Source organism: Lactuca sativa, chromosome 1 (genome assembly GCF_002870075.4).
Source record: "Lactuca sativa cultivar Salinas chromosome 1, Lsat_Salinas_v11, whole genome shotgun sequence".
Taxonomy (NCBI): domain Eukaryota; kingdom Viridiplantae; phylum Streptophyta; class Magnoliopsida; order Asterales; family Asteraceae; genus Lactuca; species Lactuca sativa.
Genome location: NC_056623.2, coordinates 232,225,401 through 232,245,431, shown reverse-complemented (window position 1 = coordinate 232,245,431; position 20,031 = coordinate 232,225,401). Strand labels below are relative to the sequence as shown.

Sequence of the window (20,031 nt, the reverse complement as noted above, 5' to 3'; positions counted from 1 at the left end):
TATTGTTGTGATACTGTACATGAAGTCCTCCACCCCTGGACGTTTCCGCCATCCTTGGTTTGAGGGTGTGACAGATTGGTTACTCAAGGACAATTGGAAGTATAGTGATAATTCTAGAAGGACCATATTGACATAATCTGTAAGGAGGCAACTCTTGTTCAGAAGTGATAGTCAAAATGGAATCTGGAAATGTTTCAAAGTTAGTATTTTCAATCTGTGTAAGATTAAGGAAACTTAATGCAAGAAGAATATTTCCAAGGAGTTGATCTCCTTTGGAATACTCTGTAATGATTGTTGCCAAGTCTTTATGACTTTGTGCATAATCATTACGAGAGGATCAATGCATATAAGTTTAGAATCTAACAGATTTCAGTAAATGGCATGAATTTGGAATTCTTGCATTTGCGGTAAGGATTTGGGAGTGTGAAAAGAGAATCATTGAAGTTATGTTCAATTGATCTAGTTCACAAACTAAGGATCATAGACAAACATAGTATGCATACTTGGTGTGTGGCATGACTAGTGTTTAAGAAAACATAGTGTACATGCTTGGAGCATGGGACAACTATTGTTTTAAATTCAAGAATAAAGTTGATAGCTGAAACAGTATACAATGAATAATGTGTAATCATATGGTGATAAATAAAAGGTGTTTTATTTATGTTCAAAGAGTTGATACCATATTGGATTCAATTATTATTGTGTTTCACTTTGCATGTTTTGACTTCCCGAATAAACTAGGTTATTCTTCCGGAATGACTAAGTTATCAAACCATCCACAGTCGGTCATATGTTGGAAGTAGATATGAATTAAGACTGTCATGGGTTGGCTTGTAGAGGTCTAAGGTGTTGGACAAAGGGCTACAACACTCATGAGTGCTCATAAGTTCTGAGTATTGGATTCAACCCGCGCTCATTGGAATCACTTCATGGATTTTATCACGAGTGATCATGAGACGATAATATCTTATATTCTTCAAACCTAGAGATATGAGTTGTTACTATGAGTTGATAGTACATTGATAGCACGAAAACGCATTTGGTAACTCGGTGCTATAAAACGTGCCTTTGTGTATGATTCAACAAGTAGTAGAACAAGCCATATGAGTCGAAGTTTATCCATTCCTTTTACCTTCGGATAAAAGTGATATCTGTGGGCCCCTCGATGATTTGATGATGACAAATGGAAGTGCTCGGCCGGGCCAGGACTGATTTGATTTGTTCAATTAGTCAGTCGTCATAAATCGGAAATCGGGAAACAACAAATGGACAGAGAGAATGATTATAATCCATGTCTCAGTCCATATGATATCTAGAATGGAGGAATATATGATGCCTTATCTAATGGACAAGTCACTGACAAAGGTCAGAGTTTATCTACAAGGTCAGAGTTCGACAGAAGCTTTTGAGAGCTACGATTGCCAGTTGGTTCCTGAAGTCATACGCAATAATAGTTTTAGACTTATCCAAGTGGGAGACTGTTGGATTAATGTCTAAGTCCATAACTATATTTGGTAAGACTTGACCCGACCCGGCATGGTCCATTTGGGTTGCATACCATCATGCACTTGGATGAGAGAAATAAGACACTTATGGTTATTAATATATTATAAGTTCTAGTATATTAATAATAAGAATGATAAGATTATTTAATTAGTATTGATCAAGAATTAATCTAGGATTAATTAAGTGATCAAAAGAAGACTAATTAAATATATGGGTTGATTGTGTAAATCATCCATACTTGTATAGTGGGCTAATGCTCCATGGATAATCAAGTTGGGCTAAAACCCATAGGATGGTTCATGGATGCTCCATGGTGTATTTGTACCCATGGATCCAAGGAAATGGAAATTCATGACAATTAGGGTTTACCCTAATTGTAACACTATATAAAGATCTTATTCTTGACAAAATTGGCAACTAGAATCACACTAGTGTGTGTGAAGAAAGGGCTAGCCGATTTTGATGAGTGTAGAATTCTCTCAAGTCATTCCAAGTGTTTTGATGATTGTGATTCCATTTGAGGTGTCACACTTGGGGCACTAGGCACTCTAGCTTCATGAAGACTTTCTTCTCCAAAGAGGTATGTATTCTATCTTGCTATAGTCATTGTGTTTGTATGCTAGATTAGGATAATACCTTGGAAGTTCTTATTTGTATGTATAATAGAGAAAACATAGATCCAAGGTATTTAGGGTTGCATGTACACTTAGGAGTGTTAGAATGCTCAAAACCCAACAAAAGGTGCCAACTTTAGGGCCATGGTAGCCCCATGCACATTGTAAGACACTTTATATGGGTTTTTGAGCTAAAAACCCCATGCATGTGCATCAAGTTTGGAACTTTACGTGTAAAATGGTCATTAGGGGGCCAAATCTATGGTTTGGATGTGTTAGAACTCATTTAGATCGACTGTATGAAGTTGATCAAGACTGGACTCGGTGAGTGCATGAACGGACTCGGCGAGTCCAAGGCAATCTCCCAATCTTTGAAGATAGAATCGACGAGTTGTTCACATAACTCGGCGAGTCATAGACTGGACAAGTTCTTATGATGAAGATAAACTCGACGAGTTCAAGAAGGAACTCGGCGAGTCGGATGAAAATGGTCCCGATGTATGGATGAAGGAGAACCCGTCGAGTTCTTGCTAGACTCGAGGAGTGGAGTCAGGGTTTGGGTCAAATTAGAGAAGCATGGACTCGACGAGTTGGTAGGCCAACTCGGCGAGTCAGGTGAACTGAATGTTGACTTTGACCAGCGTTGAGTTTGACTGAGTTTGGACCGACCCTGTTTACGGTTGTATGTGATATGTGTTGACTTGATGGTTGTCGTGTAGGGATCGAGGAGTCGTAGGGAGTCGACTTGTGCGCCGGGGATATTTTAGACATTGCACGACATTGAGGTGAGTTACCTTCCAGTAGGGGTGGGTCTAAGGCCACAATGCCGGCTCACCAAAAAGGGGTGTTTATAAGATAATGGTCTTTGTGATAATTATCTTGGACTGGTTATGTGATTTATCTGGATTATATGTTATGTGTTTAGTAGGGATTAGTTTCCCTAACAGTGGTCCATAGGACCCAAGGGTAGGTCAGTACACGGATATGTCTGACTGTATGCTTATATATGTTGATTGCATGTTAGTAGTAGGGGTGAAAAAGTCCCCAGTTACCGGTTGAAAGATACCGATGATGGTTACCGGTTGAAAGATACCGATGAAGGTTACCGGTTGAAAGATACCGATGAATGTTACCAGTTGAAAGTTACCGACGATATTATGTGGTATGTGGTATGATGGGGGAACTCACTAAGCTTTGTGCTTATAGTTTCGGTTTTGATTTCAGGTACCTCTTCGTCGAAGGGGAAAGAGCCGGCGGCGTAGCAGCGCATCACACACACTCATGTTTCCGCAAGAAGTTTTGGGACTGTGCTCTGAGTTTTCTACACTTTTGATGTTATGATTTAAAATACAGTATCATGATTTTGTAATGAATGTCTATTGACAATGTTTTTGGTAAAATGTTTGCTAAACGCGTTAATTCAAAAACGAAATTATTGGTCTTGATATTTGGGTCGTTACATAACTTCTTCGTTTCAAATCTGATTTCGACGATCTTTATATCCACAAAATGGTATTGAAGAGCTCTACAATATTATCTAAATATATTGGACTAAAAACTTCTCGATAAAAATCCATATTTCATGCAAGAACCTGACCTATGACTTTTCCCGTTCTACCCTTCGACCCAAAACACAATTCAAAGGATTAGATCTCATAACCATCATTGCCTCCTACCAAAAGGTCAAAACATTACCTCCTTAAGGCGCAAAGCCTTTACAAAATTGATTTCCGGCCCACGACCCTGAAATAAGAAATGACGGAAAGTAGGATGTTACATGTAATGATTGTAATTGAATCTTATTAATTCCCCTTATCGCCTCAATCGGTCTGTCTCTCATTCTCTCCATTTTTTTCTCTATAAAAAATTTGCAATCATGTTGTTAACTTTTACCGCAATCTGATTCTCCTTTTGTGGATTTGGACCTTTACTACCTGAGCAACCTGGGGGGGAATTTGCGCCAATGAAGGACAATAATATTAATAGGATTGTTTTAATCGTTTATAGAAAAACCACAACTTGTGGTTTATTCTCTCTCCTCCTACGCAAATTTGATTATATGTAAAGGAGTTAATGAATCTTTCTACTGTTGGTTTTGGTCAGCAATTGCCTGTAAAAATGACTGGTTAACAAATTCAATTTTTACAAGAAAATTTTATAGTTATGTTGTTTTGACATGTTAGTCCCATGACACCTGGAATTGTTTTGAAATTTCTGGCCTTTTTATAGTTCCATGTATGTTATAGTTATCCTTCCTTATCCTTGAGTTACAAATGTTCTCCACTATGCCTATCTATGCTCTTCAGTTCTCATACCACTGCCTGCTCTTTCGTGTACATAACTTAATCTGTATGTCTTCATAAACATATCGCATCCTGCTCCTCTCTTGGATAATATAATTTGTGCTTCACATACTGGCCATGTTCAGGTTACTCTAAAAGCTAAAATAAGTTATATTTCTTTTATTTATGTTTTATATGACCGCCTTTCAGCTTTGCCTCCCTCTTCTATCTTGTGAGTTACTTTTTTCTAATGTATAACTCACTTTCATAATATTTTCCATTTTTATTTTGGTTCTTTTGCATTATTTAAGAGTTAGTTGGTCATCAAAGTCAAGAAGACAAGTGGTATGGTGTCTAGCTAGAAGAGTTCTTGATAATTCTTCATGTTGTGCGTATTTATTTCTATTTGCCTTTTACTATCATACTTTCACAGGTGCAGACACTTATGTTGTTGCTGTAGATACGGAGAAACTCTTTCATCAATGATGTTCATGTTCCTATTTCAATGATGTTCATGTTCCTATTCCTATCACCCTTTTATATAAGTGTTTCTCAAGTATAAAATGTAATGAGTTTTCCACGACTAGTGGGAAGAATTTATATAATAAGAATGGTTCTGCTTTGTTTGGTTGAGATGTTCACACTACAAACATGGACGATTTTGCCCTTGGTAGAACATATTGCACACATATTTTTTTAGAAGATGATAATAGGGTTTTGATGATTTATCAAGGCTTTATTAACTTTATTATCTTCATATGAGGCACACAAAACTTCTTCTATCATGCATAATACCATCCATAAACTACATGCAGGTAATAATCTATTATACGTTTTATTGATCATCTTGCTTATAATTTATATTAAAAATGTATAATAAATCGAAAATTGTGAACAGTCCTAAAGGGCATATGGAAAGCTAAGGGAGAGTTTTACTATGGATGTGTTTGCTGGAAATGCAACCGGGTACGAGAATGCACTCCTATATACTGCTTTGTATTTCACAATAGTTCTTCAAAGAATCCCCTGTTTCAAACAATGTTAATTTAAGATCTCCTGCCAAGTATATTTAAGTAAGATTTGATATTATTTTATTTGCTTTGGGTGTTCATAATCACGACAGATAAGTGATAACCCGTAGAAATAAGGGAAATTATATTTTTAGATAACATGTAGTCTGAAAAATGGAGTAATGTGTAATATATTTTTACAAATTCTTCAATAGATTCGGTGTATTATCATGTGGTGTGAAATAGTGTATTGTTAAAATTATGTGATATTTAATTAATTATTTTTAATAAATATCAAATAACCTAATCATGTGCAAAACAAGAAATGACGATCAATTTGCAAATAATATCTATTTAAAGTTTTTTATTTTTTGGCGGACAATTTTTATAAGTTTAAATCTTAATATTAAAATGAAGACATTATTTAGAAAATATCATATTTTTAATATCTAGCAAAAGATAACAATGTAAACCTCAAAGTTCTAAACCATAGATCGTAAACTGTAACCGATAAATCTTATACCTTGAAGGAGAATAATGAAACTAACATTAATGAACAAATCTTATCTAAGTAATTTTGATTTGTATCTTAAAAAATACATGTTTTGATTTGAACATATTTGAATAATTTACAATAAAAAAAGGAAAATAGTTTTCCATTCACTAATAGAGCTTAACGACATAAAATTCAAATTAGAATAATCGTCACAAAGTTTAAACCTCAATTATGTAAGACTTCAAAAATGAAAATGGATAAATGACAACTAATTAACAACCATCTGAATTGTTTATGATTATCGTTGTTATTATGAGTCCATCTAATTTTTATGTTTGATAGTTGGATCTCTTACTAAAATATCACTTTAAAATCTAAAACTTTATGATACAACTATTATTTGGTTATTGATTTCTTAGTTTTAATTTATAAGCATACATTTGATTTTTGTTTATTCTTTTATAGCAAATCACTTATTATGTATTATTGTGCTATTATAAGTTATGATCACGTATAGTACACGAGTTATAACCTAGATGGTAATCAAACATATTTAGTGGTAATAAAACCTATTTTTAGGTATAGAAAAGCAAAGCACCCAAAATTTATTATGGAATTGTCCTCAATGTGATGAAAATAATCTAATCCATGTTCTGGTTAGAGCTCAATTTCCATGGGTTTTGTAGAAATAAGTTAGGTAATATGGGTGGATCGTATTTTGTATAAAATGCATGCTTGTGCCCATATAAGTTACTTAGTATGTAATGAAATTGAGGGAATCTAGGACTTTCAATGGAAACTTTCAAGAGTATAAGTCATGGTCATGCTGCCATTTTTCTATCTATTGTGATATTTTCTGTTATCTTTCTTATTGAATTCTTTTCATGTTATTAAAAAATAGAGTATGTTAATATATGCGTAAAAGAGTGCATTGTTATTAAATGTGTTTTATGATGTGTTCCTTTAGTTCTTATGGCCTTATGCTTGATCAGGTGTCATCGGTTAATGGATGTATAAGCTCTTAATTGAAAATGCTACTTGCTTCAGTCATAATGATTAAACTTATGCCCTCCATCTACAGGTTATTTGGGACATGTTTCTTTTCACCCCATTAAGTAGTGTCTAGAACAATTTTTTAAGTTAGCAATATGACTTTTGTAATTTCTTGACGTGTTTTCTTTACAAAAGTATATCAATGCTTTAATGGTGTACGCGATTGTAATTATAAAAATAACCTTTTAAAAAAAACTACAATGTTTACTAGGTCAATGTATTTCTACAGGACTCAAGGAGACTGAATACATTAAAGCATAGACCAATAAGTTGAACCCTTTTACACATTTTTTCCCAAACTCAAAATTTGTTTTTTTTTAGATATAGATGAACCTGGTGTGACGGGTAAGACCGGGAAGATGAAGAACAAAAAAACACTAACAAACTCATGTAGGTTTCTTTGAATATGTAGTTGTTTGTTGATCCAGTTATATGTTCCATTTTGCAATTATGTCCCTTAGGATTTATATGCAAATATTAAGATTCTGTGTTTCAAATTTCTATCTATTTTTGATTGGTTTGATCTTACAAATTAAGAAAACACAAGGTTACGAAGGGCACGGATTACATTAACTGGATCAAGAGCAGTAATGAATTGAAGACAGAACTAGAAACTTAAGTTAGAAAAACTTCCAAAATCATAGGAAAAAAAAGGTTTGGATTGCTTTATTTTTCTTCTTAATTCAGTTCCCGAAACTCATATTTAAGTTTATTTGATTTTATATTTTGGGAATCTTTATGTATACCATCTTTAATTCATTTTTCTACGAATGGGAAGGAATTGAGATTATTTTCTCTTTTTAATTCCTTTAGATTTTGCTTTGTATTAAATGGTTTATGATGGATTATGGGTTTGCTAAAACGGAAAAGTTTAATTTATAGTCTTAATGGTGTAATTGTGTTCATCTCTCCATGAAGAATTATCTTCAACAATTATACTTTTTTCTGAAGCTTTTTTATATATTTGATGATTCAGATGGCCATGGCCAGTTTTTATATAGAAGGCAAGCTAAGGGTTGGATGTAATTCAGACTTATGGTTTCTGGAATGGATACGAAATACAAGAGATGCAAATATAACCATTTCTTTTTTCTTTTATAAGTAATCATTTTTTCTGACTGTTAAGTGTATGTGTATTATATATTATAACAATCAATATACTTTGTTCAAATTTACTCACATGAGGCCCTACCATGGATATGCTTAGTACCAAAAAGTACAAATTTTTTTGTCAACTTACCGGTTTACTTAATTTGAAGATGATAACATTTGTTTTAAACATCTATCTTTATAAATTCTTCATTCCCATGTGATATCGACTACTGTCATCTTAAAACTAATATTCCTTTTAGTATGTAGTAATAATAATAATAATAATAATAATAATAATAATAATAATAATAATAATTAATGATGATGATTATGTTAATTTTACTATCTTTTTTAGTGGAACTAACTTGGTATTTGTTGTCTAGGCTAAAATGATGAAGCTTTGATTGCTTGTAGAAGATTCCGCTTCTCCAAAACCTTCTTTACTTGTAGTGGAGGAAAAGTAGGTATTTTCTTCTTCGATCCCATCTATAAATTTGTTTTAAATTGTAACTTTTCACCGTGTTTTTCAATGTGTTGGATGTCATTGACTATTAAGGTAAATTGCTCAATTTAGATAACTAACTTATACTAATGACTAATGATTTGCTTCTATTTAAGTATTTGACCAAATCATGGATGGGCACGAAAATCATATAATAAGAGACAAAAGTAAATCCTCTTATGATTATAGTAAAAATGTATTATAAGATTTTTTTAAAGTTAGAATCTCTATGGTTTTATAATTTCTGTAGGCATTAAACTTTGTTGAAGGATTAGACATGACTTGTGATTTTATAATGGTCGGATCCAAATCATGTTTTATAATTATTATTTTGCAAGGGTAAGTATGTTGTTATTTTCATCTCTATTATGTACTAATTATAATGTTTGTTGGAACATTTTTTTTAGGTAATGAATTGGAAGAGAGATAAAGCTGTCAGAGGAGATGGAAGTTTTTTAGCATTATGTTTATTATTTGTGGAGAATGTATTTAAAATTTAAGAAGGTTCTTGTTTTCAAAATTGTATAGACAATGAGATTATATAAACAACAAACTATAATTCATTTATCATTCGACCCGTTCACCGAACATGTATTACACTAGTTCCTATAATACATTGAGTAAACTATATTGAAGATAATGTTTTTCATGTTATTGGTCTCCATCTCTAGTACTTTTAATTTTTGTATTTAATATCTTAAACAATAAATTCTATAAAATGACGATGTGTTTTTTTTTCTCTATCAAATGTAGTTTTTTTTAAACAAAGTAGTGCATTTTAATAAGATATTTAACAAAATGGTGTTGTTTTCAAAATATTTATCATTTAGGTTAAATTTTATACCAAATCAAAATTAAAAGGTGAAATAAAAAAATTGACTTATGATGAGAATTTACTTTTTCGTTTTGTTCATATTTGAATAACTTCGTTTTTTAACACATCTAGGTAATGAATTTGATGAAAGTATTTTACATATAACAATTATGACAAGATGTAACATGTCACAATCTATCATAAGAGTTTTATGTGAACATTTCCAAAAAATTTATTAATTAGATTTATACAAAAAAAATACTTATGTTAGTATGTATAAACTCAACAAACAAAAAATAATTATTTTAATAAGCCAATTTTGAAATAACTTGGAAAAGTTAAAGTCCATTTATGGACAAGTTAAAGTCCATTTTTGATGCCGATTTTGACCCATTATACTTGTAACAAAACTATACAAATGAGTATGCAAAAGGTACAACTGATCGATGCGTTGTCCAAGGGTTTGGTCCAGGTCGTAATACCGAAGGTACACATGACGTCATCTTTTAGACTGAAATGACGGAAATACCCATGCGCTTACAATGTTCTTCCACCTCTTTCCCCCAAAAATTTCTCCCTCGTATTTACCACCATCGTCTTCCTCTCGAAACCAAGGAGACCAAAATTCTAGAATCTAGAGAGAAAGATGATTCCTCAACAATGGACACCTCCATGCGGAAACCAATGCACCAATAAATACGCAGCGTTGATGCAGATTCCTTGTAGGTTTTCTGTTTCCCCCTGTATATTTCTTGATTCGCGTTACCATTTCTGGATTAACACCATGAATTGATGGTTTCTGTGTGTATTTATGTTTGCAACATTGTATATTTAGTTTAATCGGTGCTATATTTGCTTTGTAACAGTGTTTGTTTACCCCAATATAATCGGGGGATTACGAATTGAAATCGGTGCTCCCTTCTTTCCATAAAACAGCTACATTTTCATTTTTGTGCGAAATTGATAGTAATTTTTTTTATGTGTTACTTGTTATAGGTTATGACGCAGTTAAAAATTTCTTTCCTTAGGATCTTACATGAAGTTCGATTTTGAAATTTTTTGTTGGAATTCATATCTTCCCTGAATGCATTGGATGTGTTTATGATATTGGCTTCCAGTTTCTTTATTAGATGTTGCATTTGTTTGTTGTTTCCATCAGTGTTCACATCATCTTGAATTCGTTCCTATTATTATTCACAAGGGCGTAATTCTATGTGAACTAATATGCCAATTTTTGTGACATTTATGATTCTTAATTCTTGACATGGGGTTTTCTCTGAGGACAAAAATTAATACTAACATTACAAATTAAAGATTTTGCCAAGTATTTCTATGGTTTCTTTACAATTTTGTATTCAAAGTTTTCAACACCATTTCCTCGAGATATTATATACAATTTTGAAGTTTGACCAAGTTATTACCAAATAAGTGTTATTTTTACTGAAAACAATTTACACATAATAGTCATTATCTTCTCTAAATCCAACTGAGTCTAAATTTTTGGTGTATTTGGTAATAAGACAAGCTTAGATACTTCTGGATAATATACTAATAGTGACATCACATGTGGTAATTAACACTTCAAAACATGATTTTCTTCTTTTTATTTCACTTTTTGAGCATGTGCTTATTTATTTGAGAAAGATACGTATATATAACGGATTCTATTTTCCATTCATTGTTGTCATACTTTTCATATCGGACATTTTTGACCTATTATTAACACCTCATAGATGTCTTGATCCGAATACGTATAAAATCATTTTTGAATTTGATCATTGTCCTTTGACATATAAATAAATTTGTTATTCTTTTTCATAATAACCTTTGGGACCTGTCCTGTGTCTGAATATTTCAGGGAGGGTATTCTGTAAGAAAGGGTGTAATGCTGATGGTGATACATGGGAGGAATGTAAGTCTCAGTTTCTTGCTTTGCTTCTTTCTTTTGTTAATCTCCATTGGTTTTCTTTATTAAAATATATCTTTATTACGTTTTTGGTCCCTGAGTTAAGCTGATTTATAAAATTTCCATCCCCAAAAAGTGTTCTCTTGCAGTTTTGGTCCTTATATGAGTTTTTTTTTTTTTTTTTTTTTTTTTAACATTTTTGGTCCCTATTCCAAGTAAGTTGACTATAATATTCTTGGGAACATAATTGCAAGAGTAAATTACACGAATGGTCCCTATGGTTTGGGGTAATTTGCGTGCTTGGTCCCTAACTTATTTTTTTTAACTCGGAATGTCCCTACTATTTGTTTTTGTTATGCGCTTGGTCCCTGTATTACCTAAAAAAATCACTACATTATTTAAATAGGGAAAATTGGTGAGGTAGGTAAGGTAAGGTAAGGTGAGTGGGGTTGGGGTTGGGGATGGGGGTGTGTTTATCTAAATAGATTAAAAAATCAAGGGAAAAATAGTCTTTTTAGGTAAGACAGGGACCAAGCGCGTAACAAAAACAAACAGTTAGGGACCAAACACGCAAATTACCCTAAACCATAGGGACCATTCGTGTAATTTACTCTAATTGCAAACATCAGCTATATTTGGAGAAAAAAAATAGTCATTTTACTTGAAAAAGGGAATAAAAACGTTACAAGAACCTCAATAAGGAACAAGAGACAACTTTTTTGTATCAAAACTGAAAAAATCAGCCAAACTCAGGGACCTAAAATGTAAATCACCACTGGTCTTATTTTGTGTAAGTGTAAATATATTTAGGCTTGAGTGAGTGTGATGAGATATGCTACAAAGATCCAGTCTTGAAAGACCAACAATGGAGTGCTTACATTGATCGCTCCCCTGGTTCTGCTACTTACTCACAGGTTTTTTTATTTCTTCAACTTTGTGTGTGTAAAAAGACGTGAATGCCCTTATCCTCATTTCATCAAAAATAGCCCCATATGACCAATTTGGGATTTTAGGAGATAACATGCCCAAGATTTTACCATATTAATAATAATGAGTTTTAGGGAATGAGGGCAAATTTGTAAAAAATATGGACTTACTTAATGGGGAAAACCTCAATTATTGATTTTCTGTTTTAAGTCATTCTTTCTACATTAAGTAAAAAATAAATAAACAATTATATAATGACAAAACTGCACAAATGGTCCCTGTGGTTAGCTGAAAATTGCCACTTTGGTCCAAAAAGGTTTGGACTTTCATTTTGTTGCGAGTTTGGTCAAGTTTTCTATAAACTTTTTCATAATGACTATTTTGCCCTTATTTTTTTGTTCTTTTTCAGTTTTTTTTTATTTTTATTTAAATAGTTTTTCTGATTAAAAGAAAAAATAAAAAATAAAATTTGCATTTTCTAATACTTTGTCTTCAGGATTGCTTTCATGCTTGTGTCTCGGGCTGTGGTTATAAGGTCAGTTTTGTTTTTGTTTTTCTTTTCTTTTCTTTTTTGATTAATTTTAGACAAAAATGCAAAAATGGTCCCTGTGGTTTGCATTTTTTTTTCCGGGTTTTGGTCCAAACAGTGAAAATTTATAATTAATGATCCTTTTGACCATGTTTCTTTATGGATTTGGTCCCTGTTAAAATTGAAAAGTCTATTTTACCCTTTTAATTTCTTTTTCCCATTATTTGTTACTTTTTGGACCAAAACCCGGAAAAAATGCAAACTACAGGGACCAATTTTGCAGTTTTGTCATAGTTTTATGTTGGAATTTCATTTCTTAGCTTGTGTGAGGAATGAAATGGCTTATGGCTATGTAAATACAATTTATTGCAGTTTGATATTCCATCTGAAAAAGTTACTGAAGTTCATCCAAACCGCCCATTACCACCACCACCTGCCGCCAAAACCAACCCACCACCACCCCGAAAATCCGGCTCTATCACTGAAGATGTACCCAGCACTTCAGCATAACCAGAGTTTTTATGACACATGTAAAATGTGTCAATTTTGTCTCAAAGTTATTTAACCCAAGGAATCAGATGATTACATAATGGTTACTAAGTTTTTTGTTTTTTCCCCTCACCCGGGGGTATAAATGACTTTTGACATCTTTTTACCTGTAAATGGTAAGAAACCCTAGAAAAAAAACGTTATTTAGGTTTTTATGATACCATTGCCTTGTAAACTTTGGTAACGAGGGAAGATTTGTTGAAAATTTGACAAATTTTTATATATAATTGAATTGTGTTTATTTTATGATACTAAGTTTCTCTGGACTTTTTTAATCTGTAACGAAATCTAAAAATATGGGATTGAGACTCTTTTATTTGTGTAAAAGATGTGAATGCTTTATGTTCTTTAAACCACTTTAATCTTCAAGTGCCATGTAAATGCTCAAAACGGTTAAGTTAGTTATGTTGTTGGAGTTTCTTAAAAGTTTGTGTACTTAAAGCTATTGTATTCTTTCTTTAAAAGCAAATTTAAATAATAAAAAACTTCACTTGTACATTGTTTCCCCCCTAGGCGGAACCGAGTTTTAGAACCCAAAAACCCAGAAAATTTGGTATTGTCGACTTATATAGGGGCTGTTTTGATCTTGTCTACCTTTGATAATAAAAAAACAGTTTTGATACCACCTGTTTAGGGGCCTGTAAGTCAGTTAATACGTATTTAAATAAAGTGTCCCCAAAGACTAATATTAAGAGAATATTGAACCACATTCTGGTAAACAAATCAGACACAAGGGACTTATAACGCATTGATTATGACAAATTAAGCTGAAGTAAAAATTGTCAACCATGCAGAAACATCAACAAATCAAATTTGATGCCCCCTCCTGTAAGTCAGTCAATACATATCTAAATAAGGTGTTTCTGGAGTCTTAAATTAAGAGACCACATTAAACTACATTATGGAAAAAAAAATCAGGCAGATCGGACTTATAACTTTAACACCACAATTCATAAATGTAATATAAGTGATTATATGTGGTTTTGGTAACATACTAGGTTGGAATGTATGATATTTTGTATTAAGGACTTAATGGGTTAAGAAGGGCAAAATAGTAAGAAAAAAATTTATAAAGGAAATTTTCAATATTTGCGACACGTCTATGTCAGGTTATGAGGGTTCTAAAAGCCACGAAGGCGTACAGTTGTAACACCTCATTTTCACTTTTAAAGATATAAAAAATATAAACCTTTTTTATATAAATGAAAGTGAAAACATCTTATTTTGGTCAAAGGGATCTAAATAAAAGTTATAGTTACACCTAGATTTTACGGTTTAATTATTAAATAAATGTCTAATAGTTGACTAACTTTGTTTATACATGTAACATCTAAAAAATCAAACAAAATTTTTTCATTTTTAAATCAAAAGAAATCATTGTTTTCAGATAAAACACAAATCAAACCAAACGTTTACAAAACATTGTTCTCAAAAGTAGAAATCATATATCAGAGTGTCCCAAATCAGTATCATCAAAACTAAGAGGATGTGCACGATCATGTATTTGCTAGCCTGAAACATAAAACTGAAACCATAAGCCAAAGTTTAGTGAGTTTCCCCAAAGTAGCACCGCACAACAGATAAGATATACAATCACGCATGTTAGGACCAATCAATTATCGGATTGGAATGCCTTCAGGTCCACAACCATCAGGTTGGATTACCCCCACCCCAATCTGTCATCAGACTGGAATACCACTATACAACGGGCCCAATTAGTCATCGAACTCCTATACCCTCGGGTTGACAACCATTGGGTTGGATTACCCCCAGTCTGTTGGCTCATGCATATAGCAGTAAAGCCTCAACCCCAAACCATACTATGTCGACATATGTAATAGATAATCATATAACAATCAACAGGCAACCGGCAGTTCTACAAATTATTACCACATACATCCTATATACCATACCACGACACATATCTAACAGATCATTACAGCATAATAACATCCTGTATATCAAGGCACATAACGTAGTGGGCTGGTATTGGTGCCTACGAACCACAAGTACAATGAGGAAAACTCACCTCTCGGTCTGAAAAGATATCTAAATAGGACATTGCTCAGAATATCAGCTCAACCGGTCACCTATTAATGAAAAATGACCAAACTCAACTACAATTCAATATACCTAAAATACCCCTAGGTCAAACTTGGTCAAAACCAGGTCAAAGTTGAAAATCAGAAACTTCACTGAGTTGAATCGACTAAGTACGCCTAGTGTACTCAGCATGTACACTTAGCATACTCAAGGTCTAAATCGCGCTTCCAAGGGAGTACGCCCAGCATACTCAGAAGTAGGCCCGACATACTCGACCAAAAGACATTTCCCTTTTTAAGTTCTTAAATCATTAAGTCCTTTTGTCCAAATGCAGATCTAGCCCCGAAATGATGTTCTTAACCATAAAGTTTCCAACTTTATGGTCTTGCATGACTATTAAGTCCTTATACAAAAAACCCCAATACCTTATCTCATTAAGACATCCTAGTTCATGCATGGAAAGAAACTAAGGTCCGAGATTACATTTTTATACTTCTAAACACTCCAAAACATCTGAAAGGACAATTTATATGAATTAGAGTAACCCATCATAATAACAAGCTTATGGGACCTGTTAGAACAATGTTCTATCAGGATCGATTAGTTCTAAGAACGCAAACAAGAATGCACGTAAAGTGAAAGAGAATATGGTTTGAATACGTCGTATGATTAATGCTTTAACACCTCAGAAGAGCTCGATTAAGAACTTCAACTGTAGAGGTATTTAGGGTTACAATCTCTATCGTAAAAATTAAAAGACGTGCCTCATAATGCATACATGCATGCATATATATAGTCTAACCCTAAAGAGATAATCATGGATGGACAGGCCCAATCCGGATATACACAAAAAGACCTAAGACGCAACATAATAAGCCCAACAATCTCCCCCTTTGCATCTTCAGAGCCGAAACATCAACCCTTAGGAACCGAGGGCTTTTTCACCGTCTTGAACACTCTCGGTATGATAGCTAACATATGGTACCGAAAGGTGATGTACCACCGAAGCATATCAGTAAAGTTTTTCTTATCCGCCTCCGAGTTCTGCTTGCACCGATGGATCATATTGATGATGTGCTCCAAGCAGTCAGTAGAAAACAGATGTTTATCTACCAAAGCGAACAAGAACCTATGAGCATCACCCTTTGTAAACATAACAGCTAAGTGAGTTGAGTCAATCTGCCCGATTTTCATCTTATTCACATCACAGGGCTTTTGGGTCGGCTTGACTGTCGGCTTTCTGTTCATAACCCTTGCAACCTCCTGATCCATTGTAGCAATCTCGTGTATATAGGATCCCAACATTCTTTTTAGATGTTATATGATCGGTTCATACTCCTTGGAATGATTAAGTAGAATGTTGACAAGCAAAATCCAATCATGTGGATTAAGATTAGGAAGATCTGCAAGTGATATCACTGAAACAGAGTTTGCAGTCCCTCGTGTCACTTTGAAATGGACATTAGCAAACCCGCCAGCTGGAGTTGGCTTCAATACTTTGATAGTCGTAATCTTTTGAGCACTCCATTTTCGGCACTGAGGTTGACCGTATTTCAAATACCAATCACTAAGCTCTCGACCAACCTTCGGACTGGGAAACGGAACCTCAACAGTTGAATCAAAACAATGAAAAGTAAATGCCTTTCGTGTAATAGGCATGTCAAACTGCGAGTCCTTAGAATTGTCACAGTCGAATGATGCAATCGGCTCTAACCAATAAAAGCTTGGTGACTCAATAGCCTGACTGATCAATACTTCCCTTGTCCATTATGGAAAAAGAGCTTTCTTGCATTGAAGAATGTCTTCTGTTTCTTTCTTTCTTCGCTCATTTTCCTCAGCCTCTTTAGAGATCTTCAAGTTTTCATCTAACTCTTTATCTCTCTTCTTTCGTTGCAGAGCTTTGGCTATCGTCTCATCTGTATCACTGTCACTATCAACATCAATCTGTTTCAATTTCTCCTCCGGGCCAGAACCTGAAGCTACATTAACCTTCAGTTCTTTTATAAGATCGGCCTGCTGTGATTCCTCTCCCCCTTGTTTTGGAGTGACGAAAGGCTCCGAAACACCTTTCATCTCGTGAAGTATTGCAAGAGCGGGAAGAAGTTTTGTGGTAAGATGATTGCGAATAGAAAGAGTTAAAATTGGATCATGAGCACCAAGAATGTTGATCAGCATGTCCTTCACATCAGTTGCACAGCTTCAAAAGACGGCTCTTTCGGCTTTCAATAAAGAAATCTCCTTCTCTGCTTGTGAAAGCTGGACTTGCTGTACAGCGATGGTAGCGGCTTGTTTGGCAATTTCTTCTTTTAATACACTATCCTTGGCTATCTCAGCATGCATAGAGTCCAGTTTAGAAGAAACCGAACTTATGAGAGTCGCATTATCAGCTTTCAGAGAGGAACGAATATCTTCAAATTTCGAGTGTTCTTCCTTTAAAGCTTGAGAAAGTGAATCAACCGAAGAACATACTTTAGCAACATTGGTGTCCGCATGCCCTTTCAAAGAGTCAAGAAATATCTGAGTTGTGCGAACAACCTCAGCAATATCAGTTGTAGCTTTCTTACAAAGAGATGTGGATTTGCTAACAACTTCGGTTGACTTATCCATCGCTTTAGTATGATGCTCTATGGCAGTTTCCACAAAGGCTTGTAGAACAACCCCACCATAAGCTTTTGTATCAGCTAGCAATTTGTCAAGCATCTCGTGAATATCGTCCAAATGTTGTCGGTTGATTGGACCATCAGTATCCTCATCCGATTGCAAACGGTAGGGACTAAAGTATGTGGAATCATATTCATCATTGTCACCACCGAGAGTCGCACCGGAATCAGTTGACTTGGTTGGTGAGGGAGGGATAGGAATAACTGGGGTTTCAGATATAGTATGTGCCCCCGTATGAGATACGTTGACCCTTTCCGTTTCATCAGGAATTGTAGTAGTAATGGTGATTGAGGTAATGATAGGAGTAGATAAAGATGTGGTGGAAATAGAAACCAAAGATACGGGTGGAGGTGGTAGAGAGGTTTCAGTTACAAATGTTGAAACAACCGAAATTGGTACTTTCGGTGTCGGTGTGGGAGTAGGCTGTTTTGGTGGTGTTTGTTTCGGTGAAGGGGATGGAGTGGGAATTTTAACAGTTTCTGTTTTGGGAGGGGATTGTTTCGGTGATGGAGGTGGTGTTGGAATCTTATCTTCATGAATTGGAGAAGGAGAACGAGGTGGAGTATTACCTCGAGGAGACTCATGTGGAGATTCGGCTTTTTGATCATCTTCATTGTCAGATGGTGGAGGAGATGAACCTTTAGGTTTTCTAGCCATGTGTTTACACTTCTTTGGCTTTGAAGAGATTTTGGTTTCGGTCTTCCTTTTCTTGCTCTTTGAAGGTGTCACAACTACAAATTTTTGTGCCTTGTAACTACAACACTTAAGCCAAATTATGAATCAAAGACATAAGAGCATGTATGATGCATACTCTATGACAATAAAATTTCAAACAAGCACCCCATGCAAGCATTTCAAGTAGTCAATAAGCAATTGGAAACCCTAGGAGTTCTTGTTTAAGTCCATTTTGAACTAGGAATTCCTTATTGGGCCCAATGGACCAATAAGCTTCCAATTTGACCATCTTGGGCTTAGAACTCTTAAATGGGCTCTAGTTGGACCCACTTCCATGTATTTCAATATTTTGGGCCATATTGGGCCTAAAGTGAAATAAATTAATTACATGAACCATTTTGGGGCACAATTTACCTAATTTAGCCCTAATAGGTCATAAAAATTATACTTTGATTTATTTAAGTCAAGCATCATCTAGCTTAACTATAATATGGGCTTAAGGGAAAAAAGCCCAAAAATCTCCTCTTTCCCTCTCCATTCTCGGCCCAAGCCCAAAGGAAGGAAGAGTTGACTTTGTGTGTCCCACCTCACAATTATTCAAGGGACTTCCATGCAAGAGGACTTATACTTCCATGCACCATCATTTCACACATCTATCTTCTCTCCTTTCTTCTTGATTCTCGGCCGAACCCAAGCACACACACACACACTTCACTCAAACTCTCTCAAAAGAAACTCTCTCCACTCCTCTCCAAGTGTTCGAAAATTAGGAAGCTTTCAAAGAGGTTTTTCCCACAAACACATCATCTAAGGTAAGTTGATGTTAGATCCATAAGCTAGTTATTTCATTCCATTCAAGAACCATCTCTTAATTCATTCAAACTTATGATTTAGCACCTTAGAAGCATCCAAGTTCGAGATCTTCCAAGGAAGGTTGCTAGGGCCGAATTTTTCTCATTTTTCCTTCCAAAACCGAAACCACACCCAAGGTGAGCTTCATACCCCCTCTTTTTCGGTTTTTATGAGTTTTTATGGGGGAGAATACAAGCAAATGTGTAGGTCTATGAGTAAATGTATGCCTCGTGTGATTTTTATGCTTGTATGTATGATCTTATGTGTTTTGTGATGAATATGTTAGTCAAAAAGAATAAAAACTGAGATTTACAATATGAGGAATGAACTACACATAACTTGTATCACTTTACACTAATCAAGTCTAGAAAAAAAGTTTATTTGGTTAGAATGAACATTTTTGGACTTAAAACCCATTTTTGGGCTCAAATTGTCAAAATACAAAACTAAGGGCCCAAAACGACAAATGATAATTTATGGAGGTTGAAAAGAGTTCAAACAGTTTCTAATATAAAATTTC

The 20,031-nt window shown here is 34.3% G+C and overlaps 1 protein-coding gene across 1 annotated transcript; it reads left to right on the top strand.

Moving 5' to 3' along the window:
* Positions 1 to 9,932: 9,932 nt before the first annotated feature.
* On the top strand, positions 9,933 to 13,535 carry LOC111905527 (uncharacterized). The gene is made up of 5 exons (XM_023901210.3): positions 9,933 to 10,091; positions 11,228 to 11,281; positions 12,086 to 12,189; positions 12,699 to 12,737; positions 13,104 to 13,535. The coding sequence occupies exons 1-5, from the start codon at positions 10,016 to 10,018 to the stop codon at positions 13,239 to 13,241; spliced, it is 411 nt and encodes a 136-aa protein (XP_023756978.1). The 5' UTR covers positions 9,933 to 10,015; the 3' UTR covers positions 13,242 to 13,535.
* The last annotated feature ends 6,496 nt before the right edge of the window (positions 13,536 to 20,031 follow it).

Bases quoted from the DNA above. Each gene is read 5' to 3' on its own strand.
- LOC111905527 (XM_023901210.3), top strand. From the start codon at position 10,016: ATGATTCCTCAACAATGGACACCTCCATGCGGAAACCAATGCACCAAT. The intron at 10,092-11,227 runs GTAGGTTTTCTG...TGAATATTTCAG, and splicing joins AGCGTTGATGCAGATTCCTT to GGAGGGTATTCTGTAAGAAA. The intron at 11,282-12,085 runs GTAAGTCTCAGT...AAATATATTTAG, and splicing joins TGGTGATACATGGGAGGAAT to GCTTGAGTGAGTGTGATGAG.